At 50.5% G+C, this 17114-nt stretch overlaps 3 protein-coding genes across 3 annotated transcripts; all 3 read left to right on the forward strand.

The window, feature by feature from the left end:
• Window positions 1–707: 707 nt before the first annotated feature.
• Window positions 708–2758, forward strand: LOC118249203 (hemoglobin subunit pi). The gene is made up of 3 exons (XM_035548933.1): window positions 708–802; window positions 1853–2057; window positions 2630–2758. The coding sequence occupies exons 1-3, from the start codon at window positions 708–710 to the stop codon at window positions 2756–2758; spliced, it is 429 nt and encodes a 142-aa protein (XP_035404826.1).
• A 3093-nt stretch (window positions 2759–5851) lies between these two features.
• LOC118249202 (hemoglobin subunit alpha-D) lies at window positions 5852–6731 on the forward strand. The gene is made up of 3 exons (XM_035548932.2): window positions 5852–5943; window positions 6096–6300; window positions 6603–6731. Exons 1-3 carry the CDS (start codon window positions 5852–5854, stop codon window positions 6729–6731), a joined length of 426 nt encoding a protein of 141 aa, XP_035404825.1.
• Window positions 6732–8866: 2135 nt separating this feature from the next.
• LOC118249159 (hemoglobin subunit alpha-A) lies at window positions 8867–9741 on the forward strand. The gene is made up of 3 exons (XM_035548872.2): window positions 8867–9054; window positions 9204–9408; window positions 9516–9741. Exons 1-3 carry the CDS (start codon window positions 8960–8962, stop codon window positions 9642–9644), a joined length of 429 nt encoding a protein of 142 aa, XP_035404765.1. The 5' UTR covers window positions 8867–8959; the 3' UTR covers window positions 9645–9741.
• Window positions 9742–17114: the final 7373 nt, after the last annotated feature.

Raw genomic sequence — 17114 nt, forward strand, 5'->3', positions numbered from 1 at the left:
TACTGTTGCTGTAATAAGCAATATCAATAGTGGAGTGGGTCCCTAATTCTTTGCAAGAGGCTGGCAAATGCCTGGAAGTGCTGAAACATGTGGCAAAATCTGCAGTTTTCCACAAAAGCAGGGTCTCACTCCCACTCTGAACTATGCTGTGCATCTCCCAGCCTGTTCCCAGCACTACCCAGGAAGTATTTAACATAATATTAGGACATGTGGTGGCCACATGAATTGGAAGTGTATGATATGCCACAGAAAGACATGGTCTGGTGTTCACATCTGTGAAGCAAGGTAACATAAAGGTTTTTCTCCAAGCTTCTTAGTATGCTTGAAATCCACATGCTCCTCAGCTTAAAGATGTGTCTTAATCTGCCATCACTGGAATTTTCCAGCACTCTCTCTCTGTTCATGTATCAATATGTGTCCAGACATTTTTTTCGGGCCACATAGCCATTATGTTAAGAAGCAAGAAGCTGATAACACCAGCAAAACAGAAGGCCAGTGTACTGACCCTTTCCGAAAAAGGCTTTGTTTCACGGGGAGATAAGAGTCTCCCACCTCCATGGGTGGGCCTCTGGAGTGACCAATGAATGTGGACAGACCCCAAGGTCCACTCTCCTCTGCCTCTTTATAACCAGGGCTGCGAGGGCAATTAGTACAAACCTGCTCTGAGTGTTCACTGCAAGGAGCCTGAGCCTGCATTCCCCCACACAATGACGCTCACTCAAGCTGAGAAGGCTGCCGTGATCACCATCTGGACAAAGGTGGCTACCCAAGCTGATGCCATTGGGGCAGAATCACTGGAGAGGTAAGTCACCCAGAACACCCTCTCCAGAGGGTGCCTCCTCTGAATTTGCTATTAGGATGCTTCTTGTGTAAATGTTGTATGAGTGAGATTCATACAGTCACACTGGGACTGATGAGAATTGCTTGATTATCTCCATGTTGTTTAATATGACTTTTTTTTTTTCCTGGAACTACATCTGTGCTACTAAATGCTAATAGATGGTTTCAAAATCTTACAGCAAAGATACTTTCCTAAATAATCTTATGGGTTTACTTTGATTGTGGCAATTCAGAAGAACTGATAGGTAGGAGCCCTAAGAGAAATTCAAGGTCATTCATACCTGATGACCTAAAACAGAGTTATTACTATTAGGAAATGAACTTTCAGTGGTTTATCATGTAAGTTGTCATATAATGGGCATCAAGGGAATAGCTGTCCATGAGATTCACTGGGTTCTCGTGTTTCATTGCTCCAATTGATACATAAAAAGCTGTTAGGAAACAACACAACTGGACCCTGCATGAAGTACAGCACGGCAAACCAGTCATTCAAATCAAGCAAGCTGTCACAAAAAGGTTAATATTCTGGAAATTTTTCAGAAGTGATTGCTATTCAATGTTATTTAAATGTTATTTAAAATCAATCTAAAGGACTGTGATACTCCTGGGACTCTGAGTACCACTCATATTGATTCTGGTTTGTTCAGCTCATAGTAGTTTTAAGACTGTAAGCCAGTCCTGGAAACTGGCTTACAGTGTAATACAGAAAATGTAGTGACAATTTGGGGCTATTATTTATTTAGAAAAATACATTATGTTTAAAATGTTTTTTTAGCATTTCGTTCTTCTCTAGTATGTGTAGATTAGCCCACTGTTTAATCTGTACATACTACAGAAGAGGTTTAAGAGCAGAAAGACCTTCTGATGCCAGGTTCAAGCTTCCAAAACTCTGTTAACTGCTGAAGGAGTGTACTTCTGAAGCTGGTGGGTTTACAGTGTACTTGCCCGGAGGTTTTGTCAGATCATGCATGCCTTTTCCACTGCCAAACTTCACTATCATGTTCTCCTCCAGGCTTTTCTCCAGCTATCCCCAGACGAAAACCTACTTCCCTCATTTTGATCTCAGCCAAGGCTCAACTCAGCTTCGTGGCCATGGCTCCAAGGTCATGAATGCCATTGGGGAAGCTGTGAAGAACATTGATGACATTAGAGGCGCTTTGGCCAAACTCAGTGAGCTGCATGCTTACATCCTTAGGGTGGACCCAGTGAACTTCAAGGTAAGTGAACACAGACATTTTCAAGAATGAAAACAGACAGTCACAGAACTAGAGACCACAGATCATTTTGCTAATGGTTGTTTGATCCCTGACTGTATGGTACAGCCTTGTCAACTCATGTTGCTGCTGGTTCCCAATCTGATTTTTAACCTGAGACTGGATCTTCTAATAAAACATCTGGTTCGGGTCAAGCAAAGAACTATTCAAGGTGCTCCTGTGGTTTGTGTTAGACAGACCTGAGTCCTTGCTGCCTTTGTTGTAATTTATCAATCTTCCTTACATGTCAGGTGGTATCACCTTCCCTGAATAGTCTTAATAAAATCTGAATCCCCTTTGGTGAAGAAGAAAGAGACATTTGGAAAGAGGGATTTATATCAAGCAGTGCCTTCTGCACAATACAAGAGGCCAGTCTGCTTCTTCACACACTCTCCTTCTTCAGGCACTAACGTCACCTGTTTGGGACATGTATTTGTCATTCCAAAGCATGCTGGGACAAACCAAGGTCAATTGCAGACGCTCAGACTGGCATCTGTTACTGATTACAATGGAATTCATCTTGTTTTCCCTTACAGCTGCTTTCCCACTGTATCCTGTGCTCTGTGGCTGCCCACTATCCTAGTGATTTCACCCCAGAAGTTCATGCTGCGTGGGACAAGTTCCTGTCCAGTGTTTCTTCTGTTCTGACTGAGAAGTACAGATAAATGGCCTCCGCAGAGGATGAGGGACGCGCATCCATGGCACATCACAGCTGCCAAGCTTTGGGGTATTCACTCCTTCCTATGCAGTCCTCTCAAATCCCCTATGCAGGGGCTTGGTCATCTGCAAACCACAATAAATAATTCAACTGTGAACTATGGTCTCTGTGCTTTCATCTTCACGTGTTCCACTTACACCGTAGCATTCAGGTAGGGGTGTCCTGAAATCTCTACATAATATGGAAAGGAAAATGGTAAGCTGTTTAAGTTCACGTACATAGCAAAAATAACATACCATTGAGCAGAATCCCAGAAGAGGCTAGAGCCCTGTGACTGCTACTGCTCAGAGTTCAGAAGGTAGGTCCATCCAGGATAAAGCTGATTAGGAAACATTCTTTTACCCTTCTAGGATATTGAATGGACCCAGGCTTTTCATTTGGCCTCTCCAAAATCCAGCACAGCTTGTTCTGAACAATAGCTGCATTTCATATGGTGGGATGTACACAAGGTGATGCTGGGCATTGTATTTGCATGCTGTTCTTCACAGGGTCTGGTCAAGGTATCTGGTGTATTCTTGAACACCTTGGGCTATCACACCTGCTATCCACATCTGTTTGGTAAAGGGACCATCCCCTCAGCTTGACGTTTCCTGTTTTTATACTGGGAATTTTGCATGCATTTGAAATTTGGGAAAACTAGTGGCCACTGGAGTGAACACATCAACACTGGAGTGTTGATGACATCTGCGGGACCAGAAATTATGAGTGTTTGTCTGGAAAAAGGTGATGGAAGAATACGGGTCACCTGTATTGCTGACCTGCATCAACAGTCAGCCTGGGGGGGAGGCATGAATCTTCCATACATACCTACTCACGCCTCACTAGCCAAGGCCCTCCTGACTCCCACTGACTCCTTCCCAGCTCCCAGATGTTAAAAGATGTGTGAGCTGTTTTGTTTACATCCTTGCTTCTTCTTCCAAAGTCTTCCCAAGACTTACAGTGATGCATCACTTCTTCATGAAAACACAGAAATTTTTAGAGCGGTTTGAAAATCAAAAGCCCCTTCATTTGTTGGTGTATTCTCTACCTAAGTAAGCCACATGCTATGGGCATGCCAAAGACTAAATAAGCTTCCCACACATGTGGAACAAACTGAATGTATAGTGCATCTTAGAAAGGATCTGTGTCTAAGGACTGAGTGACCCCTGTTTCTTTTGCTGAGCTATATCCCTGCTCTTTCAGTGAGATATTTATCAAGTTACATTCACTGTCCATGTGTGTCTCAGAGGACTTTTGACATGAAAAGATGGGTGCAAAGTCTTAAGCAAACTCTGATCAACAAGCCTGAATTGGTGCAGTGAGCTGTAGTGTTCATCTAATTTACAAAATTTAGGCTCTGTATTTGGGTACCTGTGAGAGAGAAGATGCAGAAGGTCTGAAACCATCAAATTGCTCTAAACCTGTTAAAGTCTACCACAGCATTTTCTGTGACCAGTAAGTTTTTAAAGCATACTATACTGGTGGGGTTTTGGGTAGCTCGGAGGTTTAAATCAACAACTTACACGGTAGAATCATAGAATCATAGAATATCCCAGGTTGGAAGGGACCCATAAGGATCATCGAGTCCAACTCCTGGCACCACACGAGTCTACCCAAAAAATCAGACCATGTAACTAAGAGCACAGTCCAAATGCTTCTTAAACTCCGACAGACTCGGTGCCGTGACTATGTCCCTGGGGAGCCTGTTCCAGTTCACGACAACCCTCTCAGTGAAGAACCTCTTCTTGATATCCAGCCTGAACGTCCTCAAGTCAGGGGGATCTGGTAGCTCAGCACCTGGTATATCCCTAAACCCAAACTTGTATCAATGACTTCATACAGAGATAAATGAAAGGTAAGACAGTCCTCAACCACCATAGGCCCTATGGAGTGTCCTAGCATTTATGGAGAGGCAGGAGCACATACTGGGATGGGAATGAGGCAACAAGTGCAGGCCTGACAATCATGCAGGTATGGACCTATAGTGATAGGACTAGAGGGAATGGCCTCAAGTTGCACCAGGGGAGATTCAGGTTGGAGAATTTTGGAGAATTTCTTCTCAGAAAGTGTAGTCAGGCATTGGAACGGGTCGCCCAGGGAGGTGGTGGAGTCACCGTCCCTGGGGGTGTTTAAGGAAAGGTTGGACGTGGTGCTTAGGGACATGGTTTAGTAGGTGATAGTGGTGGTAGGGTGATGGTTGGACCAGGTGATCTTGGAGATCTTTTCCAACCTTTGTGATTCTATGATTCTATGGTTCCATGACTTTGGAAAGACAATGTGCCAATGAAAGAGGTTCTTCCCCCACCCAGATTTCTCTGTGCTGATGGAGAGATGCCTTTCCCACAGCAGGTCCATGACATTACCTGCAAGGACTCGCCCCAAAGGTTGTCCATGGCTCTAGCTCAGAGGCATTGGAAGCGTGCAGAAAGCGAAGGCAGCACGGGGAGGGGAGGTGGCCCGAGCAATCTTTGCTCAGAGTGGGCTGCACGTGCCAGAGGCTGGAGGACAGGAGGGCCAGGGGCAGGTGTGGGACACACCCTGACTCAAGTGACAAAGAGCCAAGCAGGGCTTGTCGAGGGGAGAATGGCATATCTGGACAGGAGCACTGGCAAGGAAGACCAAGGCTGTGGCTGGCCTATGGCACCCATGGGATGTGCTGATGGCTGCTGTTGACTGCAAGGCACAGCCCTGCTGGGTGCTCTCCCCAGCCCCAGGCCTGGTGAGGGGCTGCCTCAGATCCCTTCTGCCTGCTGCAGCAAGGCTACCTGCGGGGGCCAGCCCAGCTGGAAGGGCAGAGCAGGGCAGAGCAGAGCAGTGGTGCCCCATCTGGGCCCCCCTAGGGGACGGGCGCCCAGGGCCCCCTCCAGGGAAGCTGGGGCCCCCCAAGGAACTGCTGCAGCCTCTCCCTGGTCCCGGCACTGTGTGGCCTCAGCCCCTCCACCCCTCCACGCTGATAAGATAAGGCCAGGGCGGGAGCGCAGGGTGCTATAAGAGGTCGGCCCCGTGGGTGTCTCCACCACAGAAACCCGTCAGTTGCCAGCCTGCCTCACCAGCTGCCGCCATGCTGACCGCCGACGACAAGAAGATCATCGCGCAGTTGTGGGAGAAGGTGGCTAGCCACCAGGAGGAATTCGGAAATGAAGCTCTGCAGAGGTGTGGGCTGGGCCCAGGGGGCCCTCATGGGGTGGGCAGCAGGGAGCAGGAGCCCTGCAGTGGGTGTGGGCTGGGACCCAGAGCGCCATGGGGTGCGGGCTGAGCCGGGCAGAGCAGCAGGGCAGCAAAACTGACTGGCCTCGCTCCGGCAGGATGTTCATCACCTACCCCCAGACCAAGACCTACTTCCCCCACTTCGATCTGCATCCCGGCTCTGAACAGGTCCGTGGCCACGGCAAGAAAGTGGCGGCTGCCCTGGGCAATGCTGTGAAGAGCCTGGACAACATCAGCCAGGCCCTGTCTGAGCTCAGCAATCTGCATGCCTACAACCTGCGTGTTGACCCCGCCAACTTCAAGGCAAGCGGGGACTAGGGTCCTTGGGTCTGAGGGTCTGGGGGTATAGGGTCTGGGGGTCCTGGGGTCTGAGGTTCCTGGCATCTGGCAGTCCTGGGGGCTGAGGGCCAGGGTCCTGCGGTCCTGGGTGCCACAGTCCTGGGGGCCAGCAGCCAGAGAGCAGGGACTGGGATTGCATCTGGGATGTGGGCCAGAAGCTGGGATTGTGTCTGGAATGGGAGCTGGGCAGGGGCTGGGGCCAGGGTGGGTTGGACTCAGGGCCATCCGTCCAGAGCAGGGGTACTAAGCCCTGGTTTGCCTTGCAGCTGCTGGCACAGTGCTTCCAGGTGGTGCTGGCCGTGCACCTGGGCAAAGACTACAGCCCCGAGATGCATGCTGCCTTTGACAAGTTCTTGTCGGCCGTGGCTGCCGTGCTGGCTGAAAAGTACAGATGAGCCACTGCCTGTACCCTTGCATCTTCAATAAAGACACCATTGCCAAAGCACTGTGTCCGTGTGTGCTGGGACTGAGCATCGGGGGCCCCAGGGTGGGCTGGTTTGCTTCCCCACATCCCTCAGAATGGAGAGATCTGCTGGCGGGGCTGGCTGTGGTAGTGGGGAGGAGGCACTGGCCCTGGGGTCCATGGCTACTCTCCAGGGCCCTGCTCACTCTCCCATTCCAGCTTGGGGCCTGCTCAGTTAAACACAATCCTGAAGCTGGTAGCAGGACCTCGGGGACAGAGCTCAGCCTGTCACCTGCCCATGCCCGCAAACCTTGGGTGGGGGGTAAGGGTATGTGAAGCCAACCATGGTTCCTGGATCTCCTTGAAGGATTTTCCATGGGGAAGGATTAACCCTTCCTGGCTCTGTCACCATGACGGTTTAGGATTTGATTTGGGATGCTGTGGGAGCTAAGTGCCTGCATGAGCTCCACAGGCAATCAGACAAGTTCACGGAGTGACAAAAAATCCACTGTGAACCATGAAGTACAAACACTGCTCTTGGTCTCAAGCCCCTGAGCCACAAATCTCTAGCAAGTGCCTGGGAAGTGCCCCCCTCCCCTGCCCTGGGTGTCTGCTCCTCCCATGGCATCTGGGGAGGGTGCGAGCTGGTCTCTGCGGAGCCATACTCCAATGCCACTGGTTTCACATTCTTGGAGCCTGAATCAAAAACAAAACAAAACAAAACAAAATCATTGGCTTTAGATCTGAGGGAGGTGATGGTTTATAAGATATTAAACTAGCCCAGGGTTTATTCTGCATTGTGGCACCAGAGGGAGGTAACAAGAGTTTGTGAGGGATGAGAGAAGGTGCATCAGGAAAGCAGTGGCTGAGTGCAGGCAGCTGGGCATACTGGGACCCTGCATGCACAGAAACAGCTCTGAGGAGTCCTTGTGCCATGCTGGCTCCTGCTTTTGTGAGTGCACTCATGAACACACAGTGCTTTTCCTCCATGCTCTGAAGCATTATCTACATGTATCTGTCTCCATGTTCATTTACTCCCAAATATTCCTGTGCCTTCAGTTTGAAGGGCTCATCCGCTTTTGCAGTTTGCCCCACTGATGTGTGCACAGGATGAAAACACTCTGCCCTGCCACTCTTTCCCTGGGCTCTGCTCCCCCCTCCTCCCATGCTCTGACATGGTGCCAGGTCAAGCTAATCTCCCCCAAACACAAATGATAAGAACCGCTGGCCACGGAGGAAACACGGGTGTGAACTGTCCTCCACCCGCCTGCTCTCGAACCTACTGGAAGCACTGCTGCCCTCACCTTGCCAGCTGTCCTCATCTTCCTCACCCTCCTCATCTTCCTTGCCCTGCTCGCCTTCATCATTCAGGGTGCACAGGACTCACCATGGGCCGCTGTGGCCCTGCGTGCCTTCTTTCCTTCCCCAGCTGTCAGCTCCTGCTGCTGCAGGCTGGTGCTTGCATCTGTGCCTGGTGCTGACCCCCTGGCTCTGCTGTGTGTACCCCGTTCCCCAGAGCCAGGGAATCCTCCAATTGTGTCAGCACATACCCTAAACTCAACCTGTGCCAGCACAGACCCTAACCCTAACCCTAACCCCAAACTCAGCTCCTGCCAGGGTTGAAACCCACCAACCCCAACAATAACTCCAGATTGTGCCGGGGTCAGTCCCCCTGAACCCTAACCACAATCCCATCTTGTGCTGCGGTCAGACCCCCTTAACCCTAACCCCATCAGACTCCTCCAACCCTAACCCTAACCCCAACCCGAATCCCAGTTCATGCCGGGGTCAGCCCCCCCCAAACCCTAACCTTAATCCCATCTTGTGCCGGGGTCAGACACCCCTAACCCTAACCCCATCAGACTCCCCTAACCCTAACCCTAACCCTAACCCTAACCCTAACCCTAACCCTAACCCTAACCCCAATCCCAGTTCATGCCAGGGTCAGCCCCCCCAAACCCTAAGCCTAAACCCATCTCGTGCCGGGGTCAGACCCCCCTAACCCTAACCCTCACCCCAACCCCAGTTCATGCCGGGGTCGGCCCCCCCCCCGATGGTGCTGGTGCCGCAGGCGGGGCAGGGCGGCGGCCCCGCCTGGCCGAGGTCCAGCCGCGGCGGGGCGGGCGGGGGCGGGCGGCGCCCGGCCCGGCACGGAGATATAAGGCCGGCGGCGCCAGTGGGGGCACCCGTGCTGGGGGCTGCCAACGCGGAGCTGCAACCATGGTGCTGTCCGCGGCTGACAAGACCAACGTCAAGGGTGTCTTCTCCAAAATCGGTGGCCATGCTGACGATTATGGCGCCGAGACCCTGGAGAGGTAGGTGTCTGTCCCCGTCCTCCGTCTGTCTCTGATCCTCTCCTCTCCAGCCCCCTGCTCTCCCCCACCATGACTGTCCGTGTCCTACCCCACCCGGTTTGTCCCCCTATCCGTTGATCCCGCTGGCCCTGACTCGCTCTGCTCCACAGGATGTTCATCGCCTACCCCCAGACCAAGACCTACTTCCCCCACTTTGACCTGCAGCACGGCTCTGCTCAGATCAAGTCGCATGGCAAGAAGGTGGCGGCTGCCCTAGTCGAGGCTGTCAACCACATCGATGACATCGCGGGTGCTCTCTCCAAGCTCAGTGACCTCCACGCCCAAAAGCTCCGTGTGGACCCTGTCAACTTCAAAGTGAGACTCTAGTGACTCCTCCCCAGCTCCTCTTCAGCACCCCTCCTGGGCCATTCGGCCACCCCTTTACCTCCCCCACTCGCTCACCATCTCCTTTTGCCTTTCAGTTCCTGGGCCACTGCTTCCTGGTGGTGGTTGCCATCCACCACCCCTCTGCCCTGACCCCAGAGGTCCACGCTTCCCTGGACAAGTTCCTGTGCGCCGTGGGTTCCGTGCTGACTGCCAAGTACCGTTAGACGGCACCGTGGCTAGAGCTGGACTCACCCTCTTGCCAGCCTTCCAACAGCGAGCAGCCAAATGATCTGAAATAAAATCTGTTGCATTTGTGCTCCAGCCCTGGTGTCCTGCTCTGGTTGTTCCTCCATGGGGAGGGAGAGGGAGGGAGCGGCTCTGTGCACCCGAACTGGAGATCCCCTGAACCAGGTGGGCATGCACAGGAAAGGGGTTCTGTCTTCTTCACTGCTTGGAGAGGAGAAGGTGGTTGGGTGGTGGTGCCCAGGAGGCAGACAAGCTGCAGGCAAGAGCAGAACATTTCTAGGCACTAGCGGAGAGGAAAGGCCAGCAAGTGGCCAGAATCTGGTCCTTGGGATCTCCCTGCAGCCCCAGCCTGTCCTGACCTTCCCACCAGAGCACCATAGTCACGCCGGAATCCTTTGAGTTGGGGTGGAGAGTCCTGTGCACCCCTTACCACACTGAGGACAAAGTTGCATGGGAAGAGATTACCTCATCCTGGAAGCGCTTGCAGGAGACTGGAGGACAGGCAGTTCCTGGCACCTGCCACCAGCTGTGTGATGGCATAGTGAGGATGCCCTGTACAGGGACAGCTTTCCATGCAGCCCCACAACTGGCTGTATAATGCTTGTAGGACTTCTCTGTTCTCATCTAATAATGCGGTGCTAGTGTGCTGCTTGGTTGGGGTGCTGGGGGCACACTGAGGGGACAGCAGGCGTGAGGGACTCCCAGGGGAGCCCTCAAAGACCTGGGGCTCAGCCCCAGATCCTGCTCTTTGGGATGGAACCTCAGCAGTATAATGTCGGGGCAGGAAAAGGAGAGCAGGCTGTGAAGCAGCACTGGGGACTCTGTGTAGTCCCCAGCCCTTATCGTGGCCAGCAGTGAGGCTGTGGGGTGGCCATGGCAGGTGGGGGGCTGCAAGTGGCTGATAACAGAGTCTCATGGGCTCTCTTCCAGCCTGTGGGTGTGGTAAGAGACCAGGACAGCAGATAGTCGGGGGGGTGGGGGGGAGGGGAAGGTAAGGGAAACGGACCTAAAACATGCCAGGTGCTGAGTAACTGTGTCCCATCCCTGCCAGGGCTCAGAAGTGCTTGATGCAGGGATGAAGGTTCAAGAAAGCCCTGGGGCGGCCGGCACAGCAAAGCCATGGCACGGAGCCAACTTGAAGTTGTCACAGGCCCCCTTGCTCCCTGGCCTATGTGCCACACCGGTGGGTCTGGGTGGAAGGATGGGCACTTGCCCCAGCCCCCTGCAGCCTCCAGTGACTGTCAGTTGCTCTTGCAAAGCAGCAGCCTCAGGCATCACCACCCCGTGCTGAGAAGACAAAGCTGCTGGGCTGCTCCTTGCAGTCCTGAGCGTGGCAAAGCCAATGTGTGTGCAAGAGGCAGCACATGGGTGAGGCTGCGAGAAAGGAAATGGATGTCCTTCAGGCTTAGCAGGCACTGTATGTGCACACATGCTTAGGAAGCAAGCAAGGGGCAGCATATACAGAGCAAAAAAAGCATATGTATGCCCATGCATAAGGGCCTGTGTGTGCATGAAGAGTGAAGCGTAAGGAGCAATGCAGGGGAATAGTACGTGTGTGGGTCAGGATTTGGCTGCTGTCCCCACTGCCTCTGCCAGGCTTTCACTTCCAATCACTCTCACACCTTGTTGTGTCCTTAGGTAGGACACAGCAGGGCAAGTTTCAGAGGAGGCAGCCTGTCCCAGCAGGCAGTGCCCTGTCTCTGCCTGGCCACAGAAGCGCTGTGCTCCAAACAGCCAGATGTTTTGTCGCCGTCACTCACCCCCACTGCCACAAGATGGGGGCCTGAAGCCGTGGTCCCTTTATCAGAGCTAGCCAGCCAGTGCAGCCTTGCTCCTGGCTGCAGCCTGAGCTGGAGCCTCCAGCAGTTGCTAGGCTGTCCAAAAGTGTGTAGGCCTCCTTACGTAAGTTTGTCCATGTTCTCAGGGGGTTTCCAGAAGACTGCCTTCCTTAGGAATTATCCTGAAATACTGTTTTGCACCAGAAACATTGAATCACAGAATCATTAAGGTTGGAAAAGACCTCCAAGATCATCTGGTCCAACCACCCCCCTACCACCAATGTCACCCACTAAACCACGTCCCTAAGCACCACATCCAACCTTTCCTTGAACATCCCCAGGGACGGTGACTCCACCACCTCCCTGGGCAACCCGTCCCAATGCCTGACTGCTCTTTCTGAGCAGAAATGTCTCCTCATTTCTAGGCTGAACCTCCCCTGGCACAACTTGAGGCCGTTCCATCTAGTCCTTTCACTAGTTACCTGTGAAAAGAGGCCGACCCCCCCAGCTCCCCACATCATCCTTTCAGGCAGTTGCGGAGAGCAATAAGGTCTCCCCTGAGCCTTCTCTTCTCCAGACTAAACAATCCCAGCTCCCTGAGCCGCTCCTCACAGGACTTGTGTTCCAGGTGCTTCACCAGCTTTGTAGCCCTTCTCTGGACATGCTCCAGAGCCTCGATGTCCTTCTTGTAGTGAGGGGCCCAAAGCTGAACACAGCACTCGAGGTGTGGCCTCACCAGAGCAGAGTATGGGGGACGATCACCTCCCTGGTCCTGCAGGCTGCACTATTCCTGATACAAGCCAGGAGGCCATTGGCCTTCTTGGCCACCTGGGTACACTGCTGGCTCATGTTCAGAATGTTCCACAAAGAACATTTATCAGGAGAAGGTAGTTAATAGCATCAGAAAATTAGTAAGGATGCTGGATTAGTTGGGATAGAGTTAATTTTCTTCATGGTAGCTCATATGGTGCTGTGTTTTGGATGCAGGCAGGTAAAAACATGGGTCACACCCCGGTGTTCCAGCTGTTGCTGAGCAGGGCTCGCACAGAGCCAAGGCCTTCTCTGCTCCTGATGCTGCCCAGCCAGTGAGGAGGCCGGGGGTGCCTGAGGAGATAGGGGGACACAGCCAGGACAGCTGAGCCCTGCTGGCGTCAGGGACATGCCAGACCTTGTGGTGCCATGCTCGGCCATGGCACTGGGGCAGCTGGGCGGGGGCTGCCGCTGCTCAGAGCATCGGTCAACTGGTTGGGAGCAACTGCGTTGGGCATCACGTTTTTCAACTTGATTGTAGGAACAACAAAGTGTTTTGTTATGTGGTTGTCACCAAGGCAAGTGGCATCTGAGAGCTCATTTTTATTAAAACAACACCAGGAAATGAGCTTGACAGCTATGGCTTACCTGATCGCGACAGTTTTGCCAGCCTCTCAAGGGATTGCAAATAGCTTTATCCAGGTAGCTTGGATATTTCTCTTATTAGCATCTGATAAAAAGTCATGGCCCTGGAGAGTGCTTCCTGGAAAAGGACACGGAACTACACACTTCTGGAAGAAGGCAAGCTTCCTAGAGGAGTTTACCAAGAATTTCCCATTCAAAACGTACTTCCCCATTTAGCAGAGGAGCAAGGGAAGATTCAGAATTCTTTTCTTTTTGAAAGCTGATCTTAGGATACCAGCTGAGAGATCCTCTTGCTGGAGAGATAAGGGAAAACATGTTTACAACTGGTTCTTCTGTGTTTACATCTGATATTGGCATTCAATATGCCAACAGCATAACTTGCAATTAGTGCAAACTGTAGGTCCTTTGCCAAAAAATTGCTGCTTAGGCAGTTTGTTTGCTTTGTGTTTGGACAACTTTTCTTTCCTAAATGTCAGACTTCCCATACTGAATTGGTCTCTCTGATAAGTCTAGATAATTTTGAATTTTAACCCAGTGCTTTGGGGTGCTCACAACCCTTCCAGCTCAGGCACATCTGAGATTTTAATAAGTGTATTCTCCATTACAACACATACGTTATTGATGAAGGAACAGTGACTAATGATGTTGAACCAAGGACTGGAATCTGTCACAGAAGGAAAACAGACTCATCTGAAATGATTCATTCTTGGCAATAGCAATGGTTATTACTCATCCCTTTCTTCGATTAAATGTCCCACTGTTTTTTGTCGTTGTTGTTTGTTTGTTTGTTTTGTGAATTGAAGTTGTCTGGTTTATAGTTGCCCAGTTTCCTCCTTTGCCCTGTTAATGATAATAGAGCTTATTGTCTTGCTTCAGCAACCCCATTACTCTCCATGGTTTCTCAAAGATTCTGGTGGTGTGTGATGGCTTCAATCAGCTACTGAGGTAAAAGGGATTTTTTTTTTTTTTTAAGGCAAACAGTCTAAAAACACTGGAATCACTGAAATATACTTTAATGCACTCTTTTCAGCATCTGCCCACCTTCTCCGACTGCTCTTTTGCCAGTTGTAAGTCCTTCATCAAAAATGACATTTTTGTGAAGACTGATTCTATTTTCTCTCTTCTATGACTACTTTTCCTGTCTCTCCTGAATCAACACCTTCCTCATGGGATGTTTTATTTTTGGCCTTTAAGACTCTTGTGAGCTATATATTCTTTTGTGTCTTGGTCCTTTGATCATGTCCCTACAGGCTAGCAGCTCTTTCCTAATACGTGTTGTTAATGGGTTTGCCTCATCTCCAGTCAGTGGTTCCTTCTGGCAACTGAGAGCGCTGGTTTATCCAGGCTGTTTTCCTCCTGCCCTTCCTCTGCACTGGTACAGGTTCGATTTATGCCCTTACATCTCTGTTTTCTGTAATTGTTTCCAGCTCTCAAGACCCCTTTCATGAGAGGTTTCCTTGTCGGATCTCAGACATCAGGCTACTGAGCTTGCTGGAGTTTTCTTCTTTAAAGCCTCATAAGGAAGGTGTTGATTCAGTGGGAAAAATAAAGTAGTCAAAGAAGACAGAGTCAACCTTCTCTATAACATCGGTTTTGATGAAGGACTTAAAATACTTTCTCTCCTTCCTTTCCTAAAAGCAGAGACTGCTCCCAGTGGATCAGCCATACAAAGCACCAGCAACTGCACAGCTATATAGGTCCCTCCAGAGAGAAAGGGGCTGATAAAAACAAGCATTATCAGAACTTAAAACATTGTCTGCTCTTCTTTGACATCACAAAAAGTTTAACACTACAAGCAATATCTTAGAAAAACTGTTTGCTGATCCCCCTCCAAGTTCACCTGTGAGGTCTCACTCTGTGAGTTCCCCATGACCAAAAAGGCATTAAACATGATGAATCCCTTGCCGTTGGAGATATTTGTGGCAGATTCCAGGTCTTGGATTTTACATCTGAGAGGAGAAGGAGCAGGCCTGTGGTAACTTGATGTTGACCACAGATTCCTTCTCGGCGCTGTCACTGCAGTATTGGAGTCATTCATCAACTAAACAGCAGAAACTTACCACAACTCCTTTGCACTGTTTTCCCACTTTCTTCTTGTGGCTAACCATGTCTTTTTTGACAACTAGATCTATCCAGATTTCCACTGTGACTAGACTGTACCTCTAGCAACCTTTTTCAATGAAATTACAGCATTTTCATGTTGGGCCTGCTGGATGTTTTCCACTTGACATTGATCAGATTTTCAGCTTGGAATGGAAATGCAAACATTTCTTTCCTGCTAATTGCCTGTCTTCCTACCATGCACCAACCACCTGAGAAGATCTGAATGTGCCTAAGGATTATGAAACTGAGAATATAAGAAATGCTCTGCTGGATCAGATCATTGGTTCATCTCACCCAGTGTTGTTTTCAGCAACAGGACATGGCATTTAGGGACATCACACGAGCCTAGCCTTTTTTGGTTTTGCTCTTCCAACATCCGCAGCAGCAGTAATTATGATTTCAGAGCATACATTCCTGCATGTTGCCTTCGGCATCTGTTTATTGACCTGTTGTTCATGAATTTGCTAATCCCTTTATAAACCTGCTGATCCCATTTGTTTCTACAACCTCCTGTGGCAGCAGCTTCCAGAAGTTTATTCTCCCTCCCTGCCTCATATGAAGTCCCTTTCATCCATTTTAAACCAATCTACTAGACTCATCGATGGTCTCTAGTTCTAGTATTGCAGAACCCAATGAGCACCAGGTCCACATTCACCTTGTGATCTTGTAAAGTTTCTGTGCCCTCTCCTCCAGGCTGAAAAATCCCAGCCTTCCCCAGCCCTACTCACATTGCAGCTACCCTATGCCCATGACCATCTCAGCTGACCTCTTCAGGACTCTATGTCCACTGCGTCCAGAGGCCAGAACTGCATAGATGTGAGTGCACCAAGCTTTTAGCAGGCAAATGATGTCCTCTCTATTGTCTTCGGAGCCCTTCCTGATGACATCACCATATTTTGCTGGCTTCTTGGACTGCTTCTGCACACCAAGACTACAATTTTGTTGAACCATCAGTGAAGACTCCAGGATATTTTTCCTGAGCTGTAATAGTCAGTTCAAGTTCAGTGTCTGCTGGTTTAGATCATAGTTCTGTATCTGTGTCACCTTACACTGAAACAATTGACTTCTTATTTTTTCATTCTGGAATACCATTGGAAGCTGCACATAGCAAAGTTGGGACTGAGAATTAGAGAGTTGTATTTATTCTGCTGCTGATTCTCTGCTTCTTACCCTTCCCTTTGCTGGGCTGCCTTGAGGGACTGTACAGAAGAGCACAGCCATGCCAAGGAGCCAGCTGGTGCCTGGCCTGCCACATATGGGGCTCCTGAGGCACGGCAAGAAAGGAGATCCTGTGATGAAGTTGATGGATGGGAAAAGACCTGAGCCACTCAAAGCGTTGCTGGATCATGTTACTCCATGGACTACAACAGAAAGCCTCTCACCCGTCTCCTGCAATGATGGAGAAATGTCTAATATTCCACCTGAAGTTAGAGCATACAACTCACAGCAGAGTTTTGATCCATGCTCATGGGACTCAGTACTCTTCCTTTCCAGATCCCCTGCCACAGTGAATTCAATTAGGCAATCAGCTGCAAGGTAGACACAATTCCAGGCTTTAACTGGAGATGGTTAGAATCATAGAATCATAGAATATCCCAAGTTGGAAGGGACCCATAAGGATCATCGAGTCCAACTCCTGGCACCGCACAGGTCTACCCAAAAATTCAGGCCATGTGACTAAGTGCACAGTCCAAACGCTTCTTAAACTCCAACAGGCTTGGTGCAGTGACCACTCCTGGCGCAGCTTGAGACGATTCCCTCGGGTCCTATCGCTGGTCATAAAAGAGAATAGATCGGCACCTGTCCCTCCATTCCCCCTCATGAGGAAGCTGTAGACTGCAATGAGGTCTCCCCTCAGCCTCCTCTTTTCCAGGCTGAACAGGCCAAATGACCTCAGCCGCTCCTCATATGTCTTCCTCTCTAGTCCCTCCTCTGGACACTCTCCAACAGTTTCATGTCCTTTTTGTGCTGTGGTGCCCAGAACTGCACACAGTACTCGAGGTGAGGCCGCACCAGTGCAGAGTAGAGCAGGACAATCACTTCCCTTGACCGACTAGCAATGCTGTGCTTGATGCACCCCAGGATACTGTTGGCCCTCCTGGCTGCCAGGGCACACTGCTGACTCATATTCAGCTTGCTATCAAGCAAAACCCCCAGATCCCTCTCTGCGGG

Source organism: Cygnus atratus, chromosome 15 (genome assembly GCF_013377495.2).
Source record: "Cygnus atratus isolate AKBS03 ecotype Queensland, Australia chromosome 15, CAtr_DNAZoo_HiC_assembly, whole genome shotgun sequence".
NCBI lineage: Eukaryota > Metazoa > Chordata > Aves > Anseriformes > Anatidae > Cygnus > Cygnus atratus.

What these genes read in the sequence shown, in the direction of transcription:
- LOC118249203 (XM_035548933.1), top strand. Translation starts at nt 708, where the DNA reads ATGACGCTCACTCAAGCTGAGAAGGCTGCCGTGATCACCATCTGGACA. An exon ending in GGGGCAGAATCACTGGAGAG is followed by an intron (nt 803 to 1,852) that starts GTAAGTCACCCA and finishes GTTCTCCTCCAG; the next exon opens with GCTTTTCTCCAGCTATCCCC. An exon ending in TGGACCCAGTGAACTTCAAG is followed by an intron (nt 2,058 to 2,629) that starts GTAAGTGAACAC and finishes TTTCCCTTACAG; the next exon opens with CTGCTTTCCCACTGTATCCT.
- LOC118249202 (XM_035548932.2), top strand. Translation starts at nt 5,852, where the DNA reads ATGCTGACCGCCGACGACAAGAAGATCATCGCGCAGTTGTGGGAGAAG. An exon ending in GGAAATGAAGCTCTGCAGAG is followed by an intron (nt 5,944 to 6,095) that starts GTGTGGGCTGGG and finishes TCGCTCCGGCAG; the next exon opens with GATGTTCATCACCTACCCCC. An exon ending in TTGACCCCGCCAACTTCAAG is followed by an intron (nt 6,301 to 6,602) that starts GCAAGCGGGGAC and finishes TTTGCCTTGCAG; the next exon opens with CTGCTGGCACAGTGCTTCCA.
- LOC118249159 (XM_035548872.2), top strand. Translation starts at nt 8,960, where the DNA reads ATGGTGCTGTCCGCGGCTGACAAGACCAACGTCAAGGGTGTCTTCTCC. An exon ending in GGCGCCGAGACCCTGGAGAG is followed by an intron (nt 9,055 to 9,203) that starts GTAGGTGTCTGT and finishes TCTGCTCCACAG; the next exon opens with GATGTTCATCGCCTACCCCC. An exon ending in TGGACCCTGTCAACTTCAAA is followed by an intron (nt 9,409 to 9,515) that starts GTGAGACTCTAG and finishes TTTGCCTTTCAG; the next exon opens with TTCCTGGGCCACTGCTTCCT.